We start from the raw sequence: 21,701 nt of genomic DNA on the forward strand, positions 1-21,701 counted from the left end.
GAAAACAGCTGTCCATCTGGCGCCCGAAGGTGATCGAAATCTATCTTGATTAACAAGTCGGAAATCTGTGTGATGGTACTTTGCATCTTATCAGCTCTCAAGTGGGGGATCAACCCCCCGGGATGAAAACTTCATCCCGGGGATAATCTAGTTTCCTGGATTGTGATAAAGCTGCTCACAATGATCAAGAGGATGAGATTGGGTTTTGGGGGGGTCGAGAATGCCCAGGAATGCTTGACCTTTTGTGCTAGCATTTTAGCATAAAAAAAAAAAAACAAGACGTGACAGTGAGAGAAATTTGATGTCCCACTATTGTCTCTTTCTTATGGCTAGTAGTAAGTACCTCAACCCCTCCCCAATCTCCCCCAAAATTTAATTATATAATATCCTTTTTGGGAAGTTTTTGTTCAAATTAGCATCTTTTAGTTATCTGTTAGCTATATAGCTAACTAGCTAGCTAGCAATCACGATAGCAATCTATTAGCTATCTATTAACAATCTATTATACACAGTATATACCCCGCTAGCTATCTCGATAACTATCTATTAGCTAGCTAGCTAACTAACTAGCTTTCTTTCTATTTGAGTTATTTCCAGGCTGAGTGAACGCTGGCAGGTGTGGCTGCCGCTGCTCACCCATAGAAAAACATATCCTGTGGCTGTAAAGTGACCTTAAGAGTTTTGAAAGGCGATTATAAATGAAATGCATGATTATTATTATTAGTAGTAGTAGTATTACTATTATTACTATTATTACTATGACTATCACTATTAGTATTAGTATTAGTATTAGTTATTAGTATTAGTATTATTGGATTGGATTTTCCTTTATTAGTCTTGCAGTGGAGAAATGTACATTTCACAGCAGCAAATTATTATTATTATTATTATTATTATTATTATTATTAATATTATGTTAGTGTCCAGCTGGTTCATCAACATGCTTGAGGAAACTCCGACCTTGTTCAGTGACCAATTTGCAAACAAACCAGAATGCACTTGGATTAGGTCGCCCCTCTGTGTCGAGATGAAATGGAATGTGTACAGTGATACCTTGGCTTATGAACTTAATTGGTTCCCAGACAGAGTGTAGACTGCAAGGTTAAAATTCCCATTCCCATTCCCATGTTATTTCAGTTTTAAGTCCACTTTGTATCGTTTCGTTTTTAAAGAAGTTGAAGTGACATTAAGTGTTCAAATGGAACACTAGTTCTGCTCAAAACTTATCAGCAACGCTGGTCCTCACTCCTTATCTGGAGTTATCCGGACCTCACAAAACCATTGAAACGGGAATATGTGTGTGTGTGTGTGTGTGTGTGTGTGTTTGTGTGTTTTTTGTGTGTGTGTGTGTGTGTGTGTGTGTGTGCGTGTGTGGTTTCCAAGTATCCCTCCAGTCCATTAATCCCAAATGTAAGAGATTTACTGCATAGGCAGCCTTTGATGTGCTCCGGAATCGACCAGGCAGCTTTCGTGAATACTCAGTAAATAAATAGATTGCTTCCATTTTGGCGAGTCGTGTCCGCGAGAACATCTGCATGTCATGTCGCCATTGAAAATGAAAATCCAGGTGTGCTTTCACCACCGGCGATGGCGATCTGTAATTTTACACCCGTGATCTTGTTTAATCCCATTCTTTATTTTTATGTAAGCTTTATAATCTTTGACCCTAATCTTAAACCGTCACGCCGAATTGGAGGGAGGAGGGAGACACTTGTTTTTTTTTGTTTGTTCTTATATCTTTCCAATCGTTTATTTGGCGGAGAAAATGACCGTCTTCAAACCTTTTTTTTTTTAATCCAGCGGCGACTTTATTACATTGTTTATTTATTTATCGACACATGATTCACCATTGCGTTATCGATGGCGTTTTCCTTCTAATTTCGCCAGCAACACGGTGTTTTCACACGAAAAAAAGTACCCAAAATGCATTGTGTGTAGCTTTCTCGGTCAGGGGTGTTCCTTCAGTGACGTCACGTCAGGCATCGTCACCAACTCAAAAACAAGACTTCCTGAATATTCAGCGCGAGTCTTAAAAGGTCAAATATCGCTACATGCGCTGGAATCTTTGTCAAATGCGCTCATAGAAGTCATTTGACAAAATCAGAATCAGAATCATCTTTATTGCCAAGTATGTAGAACACACAAGAAACCTGTCGTTTGTCCTTTGAAACCGCCCCTTCTCTAGCGTAATGAAAACAAATAGACACGCCAACAAAGTTAAAATTAGATAGCGAGATGGAGAAAAAACATTTGTATTTTGAAATGATTATCCTCTTCCCCCGCTGGCGGCTCGACTAATAGAGCGTGATTGTATTTGCAACGCATGCATTCCTCGTATTTTTTTAATCCAATCACACTTCGAAGCAGCGCGAGTGTTTTATGTTTATCCATCGGGCGACGCAAGTAACCAGTGTCTAGACGGCGCAACACCAATTTGGCCGCGGCGCGGAGAGAAAACATCGATGCTAAAGCAATGCTGGCAGGTTTTTCAGTCTTCCCGGGAGTGGAGAGTGCAGTGACGGACGGACGGACGGACAGATGGCGATAGAAGGAGGAGGCGGTGCGGCGGTGGGAAAAAAAGACGGGTTGGCAGAGCCGGCCGCGGCTAATATGTCCAAAGTGTGTCAGTTAGCTGTGTAAACGTGTTAGCCCCTGGGGTTGAGAAAGCCGACGCCATCGACTCAACCTTCTCTCCGATACCTTTTCACTTAACCTCGCTTGTAATTCGGCCAATCTCCTTCAGGGGAATGACATTCCCCTTCCGTGGCCAAAATAATCAAATGTTGACATACAAGAGGACTGAAAAGGTCTGCCCAATGTTTGTGATCGGTAATGCTAGCTACGCTAATCATTTGTGGTTAATGGGGATCAGAATTTGCGGATATTTGTATCAGACTTGATTCAGGAAGTAGAGTGACTTTCTGAAAAATACAACTGACATGTTCTCTTGGTGGCAGGACATGCGTTGCACTGTATTTATGTATTTATTTCATATTTGTGTAGTTTTGTTAATTAATCAATTCATTTATTCACATATTCATTTTTCATGTTTTCATTTTTTCATTTCTTTCTTTTCAGTTTTTCAGTTATTTATTTATGTATGTATTTATTTATTTATGTGTGTGTTTTTTGTGAATTAATTACTTTGTTGAGATATTTATTTACTTGTTTTTATTTATTTATTTATTTATCATGGTTATTTGAATTTACAATTTTATTAATTTTTATTTTACTTCTATGTTGATTTTTTTTATTATTTGCAATTTCTTTTTTATGTTTTATGTATTTTTCATTTATTTTTGAATTACTTGTGTGTCTATTGATGTCTTATTGCTTATTTATTTATTCTTGTTAATTAATTAATTAATTTGTTCATATATTTATTTACATATTTTATTTATTAATGTATGGATTTATTTATTAATTTATTATGTTTTTATTTATTTTATTTTTTGATTTACTTGTGTGTTTAGTTATTTATTATTTTTTTAGTGTTTATTTGTGTATTTTTTGTTCATTAATTTATTCGTTTGTTCATATATTTATGTACTTATTTTTGTTTTATAATTTATTTATTTATTTGTGATTTATTTTAGATTTACTTGTGTGTGTTTATTTATTTATTTATTTTGTGTGTGTGTGTGTGTGTGTGTGTGTGTATTTTATGTTCATTAATCAATTTTTGTTCATAGGATTTTTACTTATTGTCTATATATTTGTGTATTAATTTGTTTCATTATTTTTGTATTTATTCGTGCAATGTATTTTGATTGACTTTTTAAAATTTGGGTTCAGATTTTAGCAAGCATCATGAAGTTTCACAAGTTTGATTTTCTTTCGCGGGCCGAATAAAATGATGTGTCGGGCCAGATTCGGCCCCCGGGCCTCGCCTTGGACACCCGCGCTCCTAACCCTGTCCTCCGTTCACTCGATGCTTCCAAAAGCTGACACCGCCGCAAAGAAATGAGCGTCCGCCCGTCCACCCGTGGCATTTTTCTATTTCTGCCGGCCGCCCTTGCTCGAGGTCACGCATTACGCGTGTCTGTTATTGATTACGCGGCCACCCGATAGCGTTGTCGCGCATATGTAACGTATTGCGTGGCGGCCATGATGACGACGATGATTCCGTCGTGGTAATCCTTGCTAACGCAGTCCACGCGGGGATGATTAGTATTACTTGTCCAAATCCTTTTGTTGAAAAGAGAGCGACAAAGCCAGAGGCAGACGGCGAACAAGAAAAATAAAAAGAAAAGGATTTAATTGGCGCAGTGTGTGACGGGATTGCGCGTCGTCTGCTTCGTCTTTGTTTTGGATGGAATCAAAACTCCGTGCGGGGATTGGAAGACACACATATGTGCTGTATACGCGCCCTAGTTCATGCTTGGCCCGTATTTGGCTCTCTCTCTCTCATGCAATTATCTTTTGTATCTTTAGTCCCAGACTAAAATAGTGTGTGTGTGTGTGTGAGAGTGTGTGAGCGCATGTGTTGTAACAGGTCGCGATATGACTGACAGCCTGTTTGATTTGGCTAAATATACCCGCGATCCACCGCCAGGTTGTCGCAAAAACAATGCGCTCCTTCGTTGACTTTCTGTAAAGAGTCGTCGTCGTCGCCGTCGTAGGAGAAGCGAGTCATGATGCAGCCAAGCAAGCTGCGCTGTTTACCACTGAGCACTCTGAGCCGCACACCATCGAGCCCGGCACGCTCACTATATTAAGATGACAGTCTGCCATCCACTCGGGCTAAAGGAAGAATTATATATATATATATATATATATACAGTGATACCTTGGCTTACAAACTTAATTGCTTCCCATAATGAGTGTGTTAGGCGAAAAGTGTATATCCTAAAAAATAATTTCCCATTGGAAACCATTTAAATGAGAATAATGCATTCCCAGGTCCCCATCAAACATCATTTCTACCAAATAAGCCTTAAAACTACACAAAATATACATTATTTTATGTATAATAAATGTGCTATGGTATTATAATTAAATAAATAAACTGTACTGTATAATAAAGTGGTTTTATTTATCTTTGTGATGGTCGTTGATGGCTTGATGGAATGGAGTGACCGGTTTCATCAGCATTAAAGACTTGATGAGGAACGTAGCCTTCTTCTTTGACCATCTTGAGGAATGATCCCTTGTAGGTGCTTTCTCTGCCATCATTTTACCTTGTTCCTCATCAATTGTGTTCTGTTTAGCTGGGTTGATAGCTTTTTGCATCATGTGTCCAGATGGCTTGTGCGGGTTATTTGTGGAGCCTGGTTGATGGGAATTTTTAACCTTGCAGTCTACACTCTGCCTTTGAACTATCAAAGTTTTCTATCCGTTTTCTCACTCTCTCTCTGTCGTCTTCCTGTCTCTTTAATGTTTAAACCATCTCCCCTCACTGCTGCGTTCTTGACCAATCACGTGGCTTCAACTGAAGACTGGGGGCGGGGAATAGAGGACAAAAAAAGTTGTTATTATTAATAATAATAATAATAAAATCAATATTCTGTGAATCCTGCAATTTGCGTGACAATGACAAAAACCCTGGCACTGGATTAGACACATTTTTGCACGTCTGGAAGTGAATGAGTTAAAACCGCAAACAGCGACGCTAAATCAAACAATATTCATCAAACCTATCGCGATACATTTGTGGTTAACAACATATAACCGCTCAATTCCAAAGTCCTCGAGAATGTGGTCAAGTACGAGGAGAATAAGACCGTGGGCGGTTTAGTCAAGCATTAAGAAGAAAGGGATTTTTTTTTCTTTTCGGGGGAGCGAGAGAAGGGGGGGGTGGATAATAGCTTTTATCGCAGTGGGAGGCAATAGAACGGCGACACGTCGCAGGAAATGCTTGACAGCAGCGGCAGTCAGTACGGGCGGCCTGGCGCTGAGCGATACCAGGAAGACTCAAGCAAGGATGTTCGTAGATCTCAGGATCAAACATGGCCGCTCATCAGGCATTCTTTGGAAAAAAAAAAAACCACAGGGACCCTCCATCAACTCAAGCCCCGGCTAACTTGTTTAAAGAACACCCCGAGGAGAAAGCATTTATGCAGAGCGCAGCGTGGGGACAACATCAAAATAAAACTCAAACGGAGCAGGAGCGGCCGGGCGCGCCAGCTCATCTTAAAACAAAAACAAACACAAAATCGATGAGGAGTAAGCGACGCCGTCTGCCGCGGCTGACCGGAAAGGTCCGACCGTTGCGGAGATGGCGGGGGAGCGTTGGCGGGCGGTGGTGGGGCTGATTACCGCACATTTTCTTTTGAAGCGAGCGTAAACGATAGCATTCAAAGCACAAAGCGGGCCGAGGAAAATTCAAAATGGTTGCCATGTTAGCATAAACGATAGCATTCAAAGCACAAAGCGGGCCGAGGAAAATTCAAAATGGTTGCCATGTTAGGGAGGAAGGTCAGTGCCATTTTAACCAGCCATTTCCAGCACTGTTTTTGATCGGTAGGAATGTCGGTGCCATTTGACTGTCATTTCCAGCACCGTTTTTGATTGTATTGGGCGGAATGTCGGTCCCATTTGACTGTCATTGCCAGCACTGTTTTTGATCGATAGGAATGTCTGTGCCATTTGACTGTCATTGCCAGCACTGTGTTTTATTGGGTGGTATGTCAGTGCCAATTTTTACTGCCATTGCTCGCACCGTTTTTGTTTCGGGGGAATGTCGGTGGCGTTTGACTGTCATTTCCAGCACCGTTTTTGACTGGGAGGTATGTCAGTGCCATCTGACTGTCATTGCCAGCACCGTTTTTGATTCGGAGGAATGTCGGTGGCGTTTGTTTGTGATTGACAGCACCGTTTTTGATCGGGAGGTATGTTGGTGGTATTTCACTGGTCATCGCCGGATAGCTCTGGGGCCATTGTGGTTGTTGTGCGGTGAAACTTTCACAACATCCTTGTTGTGTTGGACATTTTCCCTTGACTTCATTTTCAGGAACGAAGTTGCTGGAAGTCGCGGGGTCAAGCGAGGCTGTCGGCCAAAAACCAAAGAAAGGTTTAAAGTCAGTCACTGGAAAAAGACCGTTGGCGTGTCCTCGGGCCACGCACTCACTTTCCAACTCATCTTGCTCTCACTCTTCTAGTGTTTTAACAATTTTGACCGGAGCAGCCAGAGGCCAGCTATTAGCTGGAGATGTCTGAGAGGAGCAAAAGGTTGCTTCTTGCTAACAAACGCCATCAAACGAGAGTCGGCGTCACTTGGATGGAGAGTGCAAAGTAGTCAGAAGTCGATTCAAAGTCCGTTGAGTCTTCAAATGACCCGAAGTTCAAACGTCGCAGAACGTACGGTAGTTTATCTTGAACTCACTGACTGCTTGGGTGCCATAGGTTCAATACCACGTTTGGTATTGAACTTTTGTTTTTGTTTTTGTCAGGTAGTTCTTGCCATACTACGTTGGCATTTAGTTATGAACAAAAAAAACAACAAAAACACTTCAAACTAAAAACGTAAGGCTAGCATAGCCAGGTGACGCCTTGGGTTAATTGTAACGTGCGACTTGTACCTTGAGGGAAGACACGTCGGATGGCAACGAGGGAACAAGAAGGGGAGTTGGGAGAGAACTTATTAAAATATGAGGCGAGAAGCGTAGTGAATCAGTAGCTAATCCGTCGCTTCCTCTAAGCTTATGTAATTAGGACATGGGGGATTGCACCGTGACAGGGGGATTCTTCTGGCCCCGTCGCACACACGTCCCCTTTTTCGGGTACAGTGATACCTCGGTTTACAAACCCCTTGGCTTACGGACATTTCGGTTTACGAACGTTACATTTATGAAAATTTAACCTTGGCCTACAAACTATTTTTCGGGACACACACGGAGTACCACAATGAGTGATGTGTCGGTCGCTAACGAGCCCGTTCTCCTAACAAGAAAATGACGTCCCACTTGTTTTTACCCTCTATTCCCCGCCCCCAGTCTTCGGTTAAAGCCACGTGATTGGTCAAGAACGCAGCAGTGAGGGAAGGTGGTTTAAACATTGAAGAGACAGGCAGACGACACAGAGAGAGAGTGAGAAAATGGATAGAAAACATTTGGACTTGATTCAACTTTTATAGTTGCAGAGTGTAGACTGCAAGGTTAAAAAATCCCATCAATCAGGCTACACAAATAACCCGCACAAGCCATCTGTACACTTGATACAAAAAGCTATCAACCCAGCTAAACAGAACACAATTGGATTGGATTGGATTTGCCTTTATTATTGATGAGGAACAAGGTAAAATTATGGCAGAGAAAGCACCTACAAGGGATCATTCCTCAAGATGGTGAAAGAAGAAGGCTACGTTCCTCATCGAGTGTTTAATGCTGAGGAAACCGGACATTCCATTCCATCAAACCATCAACAGCCATCACAAAAATGACTTTATTGTACAGTACAGTTTATTTCTTTAATTATAATACCATAGCACATTTATTATACATGATAAAGGTATATTTTGAGTAGTTTTAAGGCTTAGAAAATTAGAAAACTATGTTTGATGGGGACCTGGGAACGGATTCTTCTCATTTTTATGGTTTCCGATGGGTTTTTGTGATGCACACTTTTCGCCTTACACACTTAAGTTTGTAAGCCAAGGTATCACTGTATTTATATTTTTGCGGGGGTATTTCTCCATCGTGAGACAAGTAACGTTCTTCTCTCGTCTTATGGTGCGATTGTTTTTCAACACCTGCGTATAAATACGGGTGTTGCTCCTCCTTTTTGTTTTGAGGTCATACACGTTTATTTACACCCACGTGCAGTTTTGCTATTCTCATCACAGTCCGCTATGGGAACTTCTTTTTTTTTTGCATTTATTTCAAATGGTGGAATACGATGACACGATCGGAGTTTCCCTTCATCACCGTTGATTGAAAGAGTTGTACATATAGCTAGCTAGCTGGCTAGCTATCTAGCTGGCTAGCTATCTAGCTAGTTATCTATTGGCTAGCTATCTAGCTAGTTATCTATTCGCTATATATCGCTATAAGTCATCTTGTGACTGAAGTGACCTTTAGATTTTTGAAGAGTGCTTGTAAATGAAATGTATTATTATTATTATTATTATTATTATTATTATTATTATTATTATTATTAATATTATTATTATTAAGACACTGATTTGCTATGGTGACCCCTTAAAGGGAAATCCGAAAGGAAAATAAAATTATTATTATTATTATTATTATTATTGTTATTATTATTATTATTATTATTATTATTATTATTATTATTATTATTATTATTATTATTATTGTTATTATTATTGTATCTATGTATTTGAGTTACTTCCGGGTTGAGTGGACGCTGGCGCGTGTGGCTGCCGCTGCTCACCCACAGAAAAACTCATCCTGTGACTGTGAAGTTTCCATGAGAGTTTTGAAAGGCGCTTATAAATCATATGTATTATTATTATTATTATTATTATTATTATTATCATCATAATTATTATTATTATTATTATTATTATTGCACATCGTCTGGCAATGAATGAGTTAAGTTAAAAAAATATTAATGATGAAAAAAAATAACGTGATAGACTGTGATGTACCATGATTTTTCATTTTCTTTCTTTCTTTCTTTCTTTTTTTATGCAAAGCAACGGCCATGACAACAACCTTTATTTCATCAATCGCTGAACCGAGACCTGATCGCTCGCTGTTGAACGTTTTACTGCGGACCTTTTCATCTGTGCCGTCCCAATATTTAGTTAGTTGATTCGTTTCGGGTATGAGGCGAGAACACCCCCCTACCGACACCCCCCGCGCATCAGATGGCCTGAACGGCAGTCGGCAAAGAGATTAAAAAGACAATAACGCACACATGGAGACAAGCAAACACACACGTTGGACGGGCGCTCTCAGGTGCGTTTGTTATCTGTCACAGATGCTCTCCGCAACTTGTCAGCTGCCATTCCTCCTGTCCAGCATGCTTTCTGATGGGGGGCAGAGGGGCGGGGTTAGTATATAACGCTTCACTATTGCAGTGTGTTTTGGAATTACATAATAATAATGATAATACATTTCATTTATAAGCGCCTTTCAAAACTCTCAAGGTCACTATAGAGTCACAGGATCAGTTTTTCTGCGGGTGACCAGCGGCAGCCACATGCACCAGCGTCAACCCGGAATAACTCAAATAGATAGAAAGCTAGCTGGCTAGCCAATAGATAACTCATAGATGGTAACTCAAATAGGTAGAAAGTGAGCTAGCTAGCTAGTAGATAAATCATCAATAGTTAGCTAGATAGTTGAATCACTAAAATAGGTAGAACGTTAGCTAGCTAGCTAGCTAATAGATAACTAATAGATAGCTTGCTAGCTATCTAATAGATAACTCATAGATAGATAGATAGTTGAATAACTGAAATATGTACAAAGTTAGCAAGCTAGCTAGATAGCTAATAGATAATTCATAGATATTTAGCTAGATAGTTGAATAACTCAAATAGGTAGAAAATTAGCGAGCCAGCTAGATAGCTAATAGATAACTAGTAGATAGCTACTAGATTACTCACATAGTTAGGTAGATAGTTGAATAACTCAAATACGTAGTTAGAACGTGTAATAATAATACATTTGAATTCAAGCGCCTTTCAAAGGTCTCAAGGACACTTTCCATCACCTGTATGTCAGCCCTTGAGAGCAGATTATGATCTTTTTTTGTTTTCGTAAATTCATGCTGAGAATTTGGAATGAAAATTCACAGTCATATTTTTGAGCTAAGTTTAAATAAAAAACATTTGCTCCATATGATTTATAGCATAATAAAATGATAATGTTGAAGAATAACAATAAGAACGCCTTTAATCGTCGTCGTTTAATTGTATGTATGTATGTATGCATGCATGCATTTTTATATGCATGCATACATATATATTCATGCATGCTTGTAGGTAGGTAGGTATGTACTTATTTCTTTATCTGTGTATTTATGTGTTATTTCTTCATTTCTTTGTTTATTTTTTGCTTTGTTTATTTTATTGTTTTATTCCCGCGTTTAATTATTTCTTTGTTTATTCATGTATTGATTTGTTTGTTCATTCATCTAGTATTTATTTCTTGAGTTACTTATGTGTTTAATTATTTGTTCATTTATTTGTTTATTTATTAGTTTGTTTGTTTATTTAGTTTGTATATTTTTTTATTTCCACATTTTATTCTTTAATTCTTTATTCGTTTGTTTGTTCGTTTATTGACTTATCTGTTTGGTTATTCATTTATTCATGTATTTATTTATGTATTTAGTTGCGCCTGGTTGGATATCTCCCTCCCACCGTCACGCCAATGCTCCCGACGCCACAGAATTGTCACTTTGCATATATTATCACATTGAACCTTTCATCCAATTTCCTGTTCAATACTCGTGACAAGACCATCAGTCAGTCCATCCCCGGCGCTCGTTTAGATGTAATGCGCTCCGAAAACTGTTTCCTCTCAGCCTCCCCGTCGCATGTGACAGAAGGACATTAATCACGCGGATGGGTAATAACGCAAAGAGGTTTGGGGACCGAAGCGGCGTGGTGGCAAAAAAAAACAAAACGTGCGGTTAGGGAAATCACGCATTGTTTTTATGACACACCAAACACGTCGCTGTGCGCACCGTCGCCCGCCGTCCTATATTGAGAGCTTGACCTAGAAATGGGAAATCAGGAAACTGGATTATTATAACGATGACCCGATTTCAGGCGGGGTTCAAGGATTGGTCGAAATGGATAAGAACAACATTTTTTTTCTGCGGGTGAGTGGCGGCAGCCAGACGCGCAACCCGGAAATGTACACCACAAACTAACATATAAAAAGGTCATTGCAGAAATAGTCCGGAAAAATTAACTAGTGCCGTACTGATGAGATCAGAGAGTAAATGAGTGGTTAGTCCTAACCCCACTCTCTAAGGCGGACACGTAACACTTCAAAATTGGCAAAAATTTGATGACTATGCAAACACAAATTAGCATTGCAAAAATAGTTCGGAACAATTAACTAGTGCCGTACTGATGAGATCAGAGAGTAAATGAGAGGTTAGTAGTAACCCCACTTTATAAACCGGACATGTAACACCTTAAAATTGGCAAAAAATAGATGACTATGAAAACACAAATTAGCATCGCAAAGCTAGTTGTTGTTGCATTTGAGTGACGGCGATCAACACCTGCTAGTCATTTACAGACGTTTGCGTTCATACCGCGGCATTCCAATGCAGCCAGGTCGAACTACGCTGACTTTGACTTTTCAGACCACCTTGTTTCATCCTCAGATGACTGCCTCAACACGGGGAAACGTCAGGCTCCCCTTTGCCGGGCCCCGTTCGGCTTCGGAGTGTTAACATCGTCACGATTGCCAGAAACCGGCACGACGCTATCCAACCATGAAGTTTTTGTTTTTCGTTTACAGACGAGGACTGTTTGAACTGCACCGAGGAATGCCGGGTGCTGGGTCACTCGGACCGCTGCTGGATGCCGCAGTTCCCCGCCGGCGGAAACCAAGCCGAAGGCGTTGATTACCGTAACAACGTGTTCGTACCGGCGGGGACGGAGAGCCTCCCCGAGACGGAAACCTACGAGACGGTCAACGCCAACGGCAAAAAGACCTTCTGTACCTTTGGCAAGGAACGCCGGGATCACACCATCCTCATCGCCAACGTCAAGCCCTACTTGAAGGCCAAACGGGCCCTCAGTCCGTTGCTCCAAGAGGTTCCCTCGCCATCGGGCAGCCCGGTCAAGGGCCCCGCGGCGGCGAAGAGTCCGGCCGACGGGGCGGAAGGTAAACCCCCTCTCGCCAGCTGCTCCGGCTATTACGGACCTCCCGACGGACAGTACCTATCGCCCACCAAACAGACCAGGGAACAGGGGGTTTACCCGCCGTTACCGCCTTCGGACCCGGTGGCCAAAGTGCTCGCCGAGGCCCGTTCGAGAATCAGCCAAGAGAGCCGCGGCGAAACGGACCTCGCGCCGGAGCCCGACGCGAACCGCGATGGGATGGATAGCGACCAGGTGGTGAGGGACATTGACAAGCTTTTGCAGGATTGCAGAGGTAGCGAAAGCGTCGGCACGTTGAGGAAGTGAGTTCAAAAAAAAAACGGACGGTGACTGCGGAATAAAAGCCTATTCCCCTAAAAAAAACTCCATGCCAAAACTCTCACCCCAAACTACGACAAATTTTGTCATTTTCTCCGATATTTTTCCTTCCCCGGTATGCAAAAGTACCAACACTGAACTGACATTTAGTCCGAGTCCTTTGACGGCGCTTAAACAAAACCTGAAATACAGTGATATTTCGCTTTACAAACACCTTGGCTTACAAACTTTTCGGTTTTCAAATGTTAAATGTATGAACATTTTACCTTGGCATACAAACTATTTTTCGGGATACACACGGAGCGCCACAATGAGTGATGTGTCCTTCGCGAACGAGCCCGTTCTCCTAACAAGAAAATGGCAGCCGACTATTTTTGTCCTCTATTCCCCGCCCCCAGTCCTCGGTTAAAGCCACGTGATTGGTCAAGAACGTAGCAGTGAGGGAGGGGGGGTTAAACATTAAAGAGACAGGCAGACGACAGAGAGAGTGAGAGAATATATAGAAAACGGTGAAATTTGGACTCGTTTCAACTTTATTGATAGTTCAAAGGCAGAATGTCGACTGCAAGGTTAAAATTCCCATCAATCAGGCTCCACAAGCCATCTTTACACTTGATGCAAAAAGCGATCAACCCAGCTAAACAGAACACAATTGATGAGGAACAAGGTAAAATGATGGCAGAGAAAGCACCTCCAAGGGATCATTGCTCAAGATGGTGAAAGAAGAAGGTCACGTTCCTCATCAAGCCATTGCCGACCATCACAAAGGTCAATAAAACAACACTATTAATAAGGACCTGGGAACGGATTATTCTAATTTTCATGGTTTCCTATGGGAAATTAATTTTTGGGATACAAACTTTTCGCCTGACACACTCTGTCTGGGAAGTTCGTAAGCCAAGGTATCACTGTAAATAAATAAAACCACGGGGTCATCTGAAATCTGCACTAATTGATCAGTTCCTCGTTTTTGTGAAAACGACAGAGGATGGAGCCTCTGGGACCTCGCCAGATCAAAGTGCCCAAACAGCTCATGCGTTTTGTTTTTATTCCGACTCTCTTGTGAATTTGTCTTATTTTTCGGACATGGACTATGGAACAAAAAAAAAAAAGATCAAAGGTCACAGATGACAATCGACATGTTGACAGACAAACGGATTCTACTGGAACGGTCGCCGGACTAAATACGCAAACAAAAAAAAAAAAACATTGTCACGTTGGACCACGTCAACGTTTGATGGATTGTGCGTGTGAACCGAAACGAAAAAAGGATTGGTCATCAGGGCTTTGATCACAAAAAGATTGATCGGGATTAGCGCTAACGCTAATTCCGAAAAACTGTGTTTTCAATGTTTTTTTTTCTTTTCTTCTTTCCTCGCCAATGTGTATGTCTATTACATCCGTCGTCACACACACACACACACACACACACACACACACACACACACACACACACACACACACACACACACACACACACACACACACACTCCTGTTTCAATGGTTTTGTGAGGTCCGGATAACTCCAGATTAGGAATGAGGACCACCGTTGCTGATAACTTTAGAGAGGAACTAGTGTTCCATTTGAACACTAAATGTCACCCCATTTGAACACTAAATGTCACCCCATTTCCCACTACTTTAACTTCTTTAAAAACAAAGAAATAAAAAGTGAACTTGAAACTGAAACAACAGCAGAATGGCTACATTCAAAGTCCTCACCCTTGTAGTGAATTTTGTTAAAATATAATTTTACTTTTTGTGGTATGAACTTTTTCCTCTCATTAAACACACACACACACATAAACACACACAGTGAGCAAAAAGTGTGTGTATCCAAGTAAAATGAAAATACACACCAAACATCATTTTGGGTATATTTGTGAGGACCTCTCTGAAACTTTAGCAGATGCATATATTGACCCTCTAGCCTTTAGAATGAAAAACTTGTGAGGACCGGCCCGTCCAATAGGTCCTCACTTGTCAAAAATGTCCTCACTACGTATGGTATAAAATGTTAGCGGTCCTCACAAGACTAATCATACAAACACACACACATGCACCACGTTGACACGAGCACAACACGCTTTTTGTAATTGTCGTATTCAAGTTCATCGTCAGCTTTCAGTGTACAGTAAATTTCTATATGTGTGTGTGTGTTTGGCAAACGCCTTCAGCCAATCACAAGTTGTATAAAAAGGGACGTTTTTGCTTAACTGTGAAAAAAAAAAAAAAACGAACATAAAGATGCCTAATGTAAGATTCCGTGAACAATGTCCTAATACCAACAAAATATTTATACTTTTTTTATATATTGAAAAAAAAATACAGTGATACCTCGGTTTACGAACCCCTTGGCTTACGAACTTTTCAGTTTACGAATATTACATTTATGAACATTTTACCTTGGCACACAAACTATTTTTTGAGATACACACGAAGCGCCACGAAGATTGATGTGTCGTTCACGAACGAGCCCGGTCTCCGAACAAGAAAATGGCAACCAACTCATTTTGTCCTATATTCCCCGCCCCCCAGTTTTAGGTTAAAGCCACGTGATTGGTCAAGAACGCAGCAGTGAGGGGAGGTGGTTAAAATGTGAAAGAGACAGGCAAACGACAGAGTGCGAAAATCGATAGAAAACAGTGAAATTTAGAGTCGTTTCGACTTTGATAGTTCAAAGGCAGAGTGGAGACTGCAAGGTTAAAATTCTCAGCAATCAGGCTCCACAAATAACCGGTACAAGCCATATGTACACTGAAAAAAGCTATCAACCCAGCAAAACAGAACACAATTGATGAGGAACTAGGTAAAATCATGGCAGAGAAAGCACCTCCAAGGGATTATTCCTCAGGATAGTGAAGGAAGAAGGCTACGTTCCTCATCAAGTGTTTAATGTTGATGAAACCGGCCACTCCATTCCATCAAGCCATCAACGACCATCACAAAGTTCAATAAAACCACTTTATTTTACAGTACATTTTATTTATTTAATTATAACATCGTAGCACATTTATTATACATAAAATAATGTATATTTTGTGTAGTTTTTTTTAAGGCTTATAAAATTAGAAAGTAGAAAAATGATGTTTTATGGGGACATGGGAACGGATTATTTTCATTTTAACGGTTTCCTATGGGAAATTATTTTTTGGAATACACACTTTTTGCCTTACACACTCTGTCTGGGAACCAATTAAGTTCGAAAGCCATGGTATCACTGTACTTGTGGAATCTCAGAAGAAAAAAAAAAAGTGTCCTTGCGTTAAAGGCCAAGAACGGCGTCGCGACTTTCCCGAAATAAGCGAGAAAACGTCCCATTTTCACTCTACATATTCTCATTCTACGTGTAAATGTATTCAAGTTTAAATGTGTCGACATGAGAGCAAAAAAAAACACAAAAACACAACAAAAAAAGCCTATTTTTTATTGATTTCATGACGTTTTCTGTGCATTTGAGCCAAATTGTTACGTGTACAAAAGCTATATTGTGTATTTTATTAAATTAATATATATATATGTATATATATAGTTGTGTTGCAATATACATGGGCTTATATTGTATTTGGCAAAAGGTTGCCTTAAGTAGCTGTCGAACTCTGTGAGTTTGCTTAGTTTGGGGTTCTTGCTTTTTTTTTTTGTTGCTATTTTTATTTTATTTTATTTTTATTCATTTTTAATGTTTTTTTTTTGTGCATCTTTGCTGCAACCAGCTTCAGTGATTTTGAGATTATTTTTTTCTTCAGCACGATCGCACACAATAACTGTTGAAAGCTTAATGAGCCAGCGAGATGATTTACAATGCAAGTACTAAAAAAATTAATAATAATAATAAATAAATAAATAAATTCTGACACACACACACACAAAAAAATTAATTATTGTGGTATTTTTACAGATCAGTTTTTTTTAGCAGGCAGCTATTTTCTTTCACAAGAGCTTGTATGCATATTTTTATGTTCGTTATTTTTAACTCATTCACTGCCAGATGATGTGCAAAAATGTGCCAGGGTTTTTGTCATTGTCAGTCAAATTCCAGGACCCACAGAATATTGAGTTTTAGGCCAACATCAACATTCAAAGCAGCCTAAGTAACCTTAGAAACTCTTCTTTCAGCCGGATGAAAGAGTTAATTCCTAAATGATATGGGTCTGGAGTTATATGAGTTTGAAATGAGGGCGGATGTCCAAAATCCAATGCAATACGTACATACATATTGGTTTATATCGCGCTTTAACAACAGCTGAAGCGCTAACACGGAAAAAAGGGAAATACTGCCCCCTCATGGAAGGGACAAAATACTGCCAGAGGTCAGACCAGCGCTTTATGTACCTTAGCTACCTAGCTAGCTAGCTATTTGCTATCTATTAGCTGTCTAACTGGCTCTGTAGCTGGCTATTAATTAGCGATCGAGCCAGCTTTTATCAAGATGGCTAGCTATTAGTAATAATAATAATCATACATTTTATTTCAAGCGCCTTGCAAAGCTCTCAAGGACACTTTACAGTCACAGACAAGCATAGATACAATAATAAATAAAATACAATTATAAATACAACACAATAAATAAAATTAGCCATGTATGAGCTAGTGTTCTATCTATTTCTGTTACTTCTGGGTTGAGTGAACGCTGGCGCGTGTGGCTGCCGCTGCTCATCCACAGAAAAACCTAATCCTGTGATTGTAAAGTGACCTTCACTCAATAACTCAAATATATGGCGAGCGAGCTAGCTAATGAATAGGTAATATGGCTACCTAGCTATCTATATATTTGCTATCTATTCAATATCTAACTACCTAGCTATCTATTTGCTATTTATTTGCTATCTATTCGCTATCTAGCTAGCTAGCTATTAGTTATGTAATAACTAGCTGACTACCTAGCTAGCTATCTATTTGCTATTTATTTGCTATCTATTCGCTATCTAACTAGCTAGCTAGCTATTAGTTATGTATTAACTAGCTGACTACCTAGCTAGCTATCAATTTGCTATTTATTTGCTATCTATTCGCTATCTAACTAGCTGGCTAGCTATTAGTTATGTATTAACTGGCTGACTACATAGCTAGCTATCTATTTGCTATTTATTTGCTATCTATTCGCTATCTAACTAGCTAGCTAGCTATTAGTTATGTAATAACTAGCTGACTACCTAGCTAGCTATCTATTTGCTATTTATTTGCTATCTATTCGCTATCTAACTAGCTAGCTAGCTATTAGTTATGTATTAACTAGCTGACTACATAGCTAGCTATCAATTTGCTATTTATTTGCTATCTATTCGCTATCTAACTAGCTAGCTAGCTATTAGTTATGTATTAACTAGCTGACTACCTAGCTAGCTATCTATTTGCTATTTATTTGCTATCTATTCGCTATCTAACTAGCTAGCTCGGTAACTATTTGTTATCTATTAGCTAGCTAGCTAACTTTCTATCTATTTGAGTTATTCTGGGTTGAGTGAACGCTGGCGCGTGTGGCTGCCGCTGCTCAATGGCAGTGAATGAGTTAATATCTTATTTTGTTTTTTAATTTTTTTACTTTCAACCCCTACTGACCCCCTTTGACCTCCCCCCCAAAAAAAATAAAAAAATAACAATAATAATCTGCCATATGGAAAACGAAGCGATTTTCTTGGTGATGATCAAACTGCCTTACTGTCTCTACGGAGAGCTTACATTATGACTGCTTACCTGACCCCAAGCCCCTCCCACAACCTCCCCAAGCCCCTCCCACAACCCCCCAAGCCCCTCCCTCCGATCCACCACAATGTGCATTTTGTATAAATGTCCCCCCGTTATTTATATCCTACTTCTCAACACATCCCAGAAAGCCTCCTATGAAACTCGACGTATACAATTCGATCAACTTTGAACTCGATGTCTTTTCGGGAGCACCATCGAATCGTCAAAATCACATTCAGGCTTTCCTAAAATATCAAAAAAAATGTGTTTTTTTTTTCAAATATTGCCACATTTTTTGGGCCCGCGCTGTGAAATAACCTTTTTCTAATGTTCTTGATGGTCAAATGGTCGATCCAGGTGACCACGTGTTGAGTTTTGATAGCCTGCTTGATGGCCGCCATTTTGAACATCCGCTTTCCGCCATTTTGAACATCCGCTTCCCGCCATTTTGAACACCGTTTTCCTGCCATTTTGAACACCGTTTTCCCGCCATTTTGAACACTGGCTTGCCACCATTTTGAACATCCGCTTCCTGCCATTTTGAACATTAGTTTTCCGCCATTTTGAACATCCGCTTTCTGCCATTTTGATCACCGGCTACCTGCCATTTTGAACATCCTTTTTCCGCCATTTCGAACACCGGCGTTCTGCCATTTTGAACATCCGCTTTCCAACACTTTGAAGACCGGCTTCCCGCCATTTCGAACATCCGTTTTCCACCATTTTGAACAGTCGCTTCCCACCATTTTGAACATGCATTTTCCGCCATTTTGAACAGTCGCATTCCGCTATTTTGAACATCCATTTTCCGCCATTTTGAACACCGGCTTCCTGCCATTTTGAACATCCACTTTCTGCCATTTTGAACATCCGCTTACCGCCATTTTGAACATCCGCTTACCGCCATTTTGAACATCCGCTTTCTGCCATTTTGAACATCCGCTTTCTGCCATTTTGAACACTGGCTTCCACCATTTTGAACATCGGCCCTCTGCCATTTTGAACACTGGCTTCCCGCCATTATGAACATCCACCTTCTGCCATTTTGATCGACTGCCCTCACTTTGGATATTTTCTTCTTTTGCTTTCCCTGTTTTGTCCTTTGTTTCATTGCCGACGTATAGTTGCATTTGAATGTGTCGTCACCCTACAAAATATTTTACTTCAAATGATCCATCCAGGTGACCACGTGTCGAGTTTTGACAACTTGCTTGACGGCCGCCATTTTGAATATCCGCTTTCCGCCATTTTGAACATCGGCTTTCCTCTTGTCGGATATTTTCTTCTTTTGTTTTCCCCCCGTTTTGTCCTCCTCGCGTTTGTTTCCTTTGCCGATGAATATCCCACGTTGCATTTGAACGTCTCGTCACTCTGTCGTTGTTTTCCTCGGAGATAGCCGCCCGCCATTTTCTTTTTTTAAATCGTACACTCGCTGGGAGGTTTTGAGTAAAAACTCCTACTGGTTATTTAAAACTGGATTTTTCTGTTGGTGAATCAAGTCAGGCTGACATTTGGATCGTAAATCCTTCAAAATGCGCTGTTCAAAATGCCCCCCCCCCCACCGTCCTCGCTCAGAGCCAATTCAGCGACACACTGCCTTTCATCGCCACGCAAAAGGCAAAACGCAAGGGGAACTCAAGGGTTAAAAGGAGGGCAAAGCGCTACCTTAGACAACCGTGACACTTCCTGTGAACTCGTCGTTGTGTTATTTCTTCGCTTTTCCTTTTGATTTGGATGTTATTTCTTTATTTTTTTGTGTATACCTCATTGCAGTTTATTTTCTACGTAGGATCAAAGATGGTTCCTGTTTTATTTATTTCCGTGTCAAGTTGGAAAAAAAAACAACCCCCCATCTTTTTTTCTTGTTAAACTAATTTTACCTGTGCTATACAAACATATTTTTTTCCTTCAAGTCTTATTTTGTAGGGAAATGTAACCAGATTTGATCGTTTTGTACGAGTTTTACAGCCACAGTTGAGTGCTTGCTGTTTTCCTGCTCTGGTGACTGTTCGTTCATGTGAAAATGCTTTCAAAGTAGTTGTTTTTTTTTTATTCCCGAGACAATGGTCTTTTTATTTTTAATGTATTCCGTATCTATACAGTCAAATTTGTGTTTTCGACCATAATCCATTCCAGAAAGCTGTTTGAAAACTGATTTTTTTTTTTCTCGAAAACCGAAACCGTTCCCATTGTAATCAATTTCTGATTTCTTTTTTTAATCGTAATTGATTACAATACAATACAAACACATCAACAATGGAACGCGATACGATAACGTCCGATTTTCGGAGATTTCAGCCTAACACATCTGCGTCTTAGTAAAAAAAAACTTTATTCAAAAAGACTTGGTTAACATGAGTGTTGTTCAATAGTTTTTTTATTCGTCCTTGTTGTTGGTGCCTCTTTTTTTTTTTTTGATTACCTCATTTGTCCATCTTTTGAATGTATCATTTTGTTTTTTCCCAACTAACTCATTCACTGCCAAACGTGCAAAAATGCGTCCACTCCAGTGCCAGGGTTTTCGTCATCGTCACTCGAATTCCAGGACCCACAGAATATTGAGTTTTAGGACTACATAAACATTCAGTACATTGTTAAAAAAACGAGACTCTTAATTCCTAGAGTTAATTCCTCAATGATATGTGAGCTGGAAATGAGGGCGGATGTCCAAAATACAATGCAATACACACATACTGGTTCATATAGCGCTGTAACAACAGCTGAAGCTGGAACAAAGCGCTAACATGGAAAAAAAAAGGGAAATTCTGTCACCTTGTGCAAAGGAAAACATTACCAGAGGTCTGGCCAACGCCTTATCTACCTTAGCTACCTAGCTTGCTACCTACCTAGCTAGCTATTGATTTGCTATCTATTAGCTGTCTAGCTATGTAGCTGGCTATTAATTAGCTTTGTTTTACTTCCGGGTTCAGTGAACGCTGCC

At 40.0% G+C, this 21,701-nt stretch overlaps 1 protein-coding gene and 1 long non-coding RNA gene across 6 annotated transcripts in view; one reads left to right on the plus strand and one right to left on the minus strand.

Moving 5' to 3' along the window:
- Positions 1-21,701, plus strand: part of pcdh17 (protocadherin 17) — a 195,243-nt gene that overhangs the window by 64,777 nt on the left and 108,765 nt on the right. For 4 of the 5 annotated variants that reach the window (XM_088993126.1, XM_088993127.1, XM_088993128.1 and 1 more), the window contains exon 5: positions 12,393-17,963. The exons of the other annotated variant lie outside the window; for it this stretch is intronic. In XM_088993126.1, coding sequence (XP_088849252.1) covers positions 12,393-13,063 — 671 coding nt within the window. In that variant the 3' untranslated portion in view covers positions 13,064-17,963. Of the gene's footprint in view, positions 1-12,392; positions 17,964-21,701 lie in introns of those variants that run through there. 5 annotated transcript variants of the gene reach the window in all.
- On the minus strand, positions 16,705-19,607 carry LOC148900998 (uncharacterized). Its single transcript, XR_016114579.1, has 2 exons — positions 17,956-19,607; positions 16,705-17,868 (listed from the first exon to the last, which is right to left on the minus strand). It is a non-coding gene; the product is annotated as an uncharacterized LOC148900998 (long non-coding RNA).

The sequence above is a fragment of the Hippocampus bargibanti genome, linkage group LG03, assembly GCF_051943395.1.
Source record: "Hippocampus bargibanti isolate YZ-2025 linkage group LG03, ASM5194339v1, whole genome shotgun sequence".
Classification (NCBI taxonomy): Eukaryota; Metazoa; Chordata; class Actinopteri; order Syngnathiformes; family Syngnathidae; genus Hippocampus; species Hippocampus bargibanti.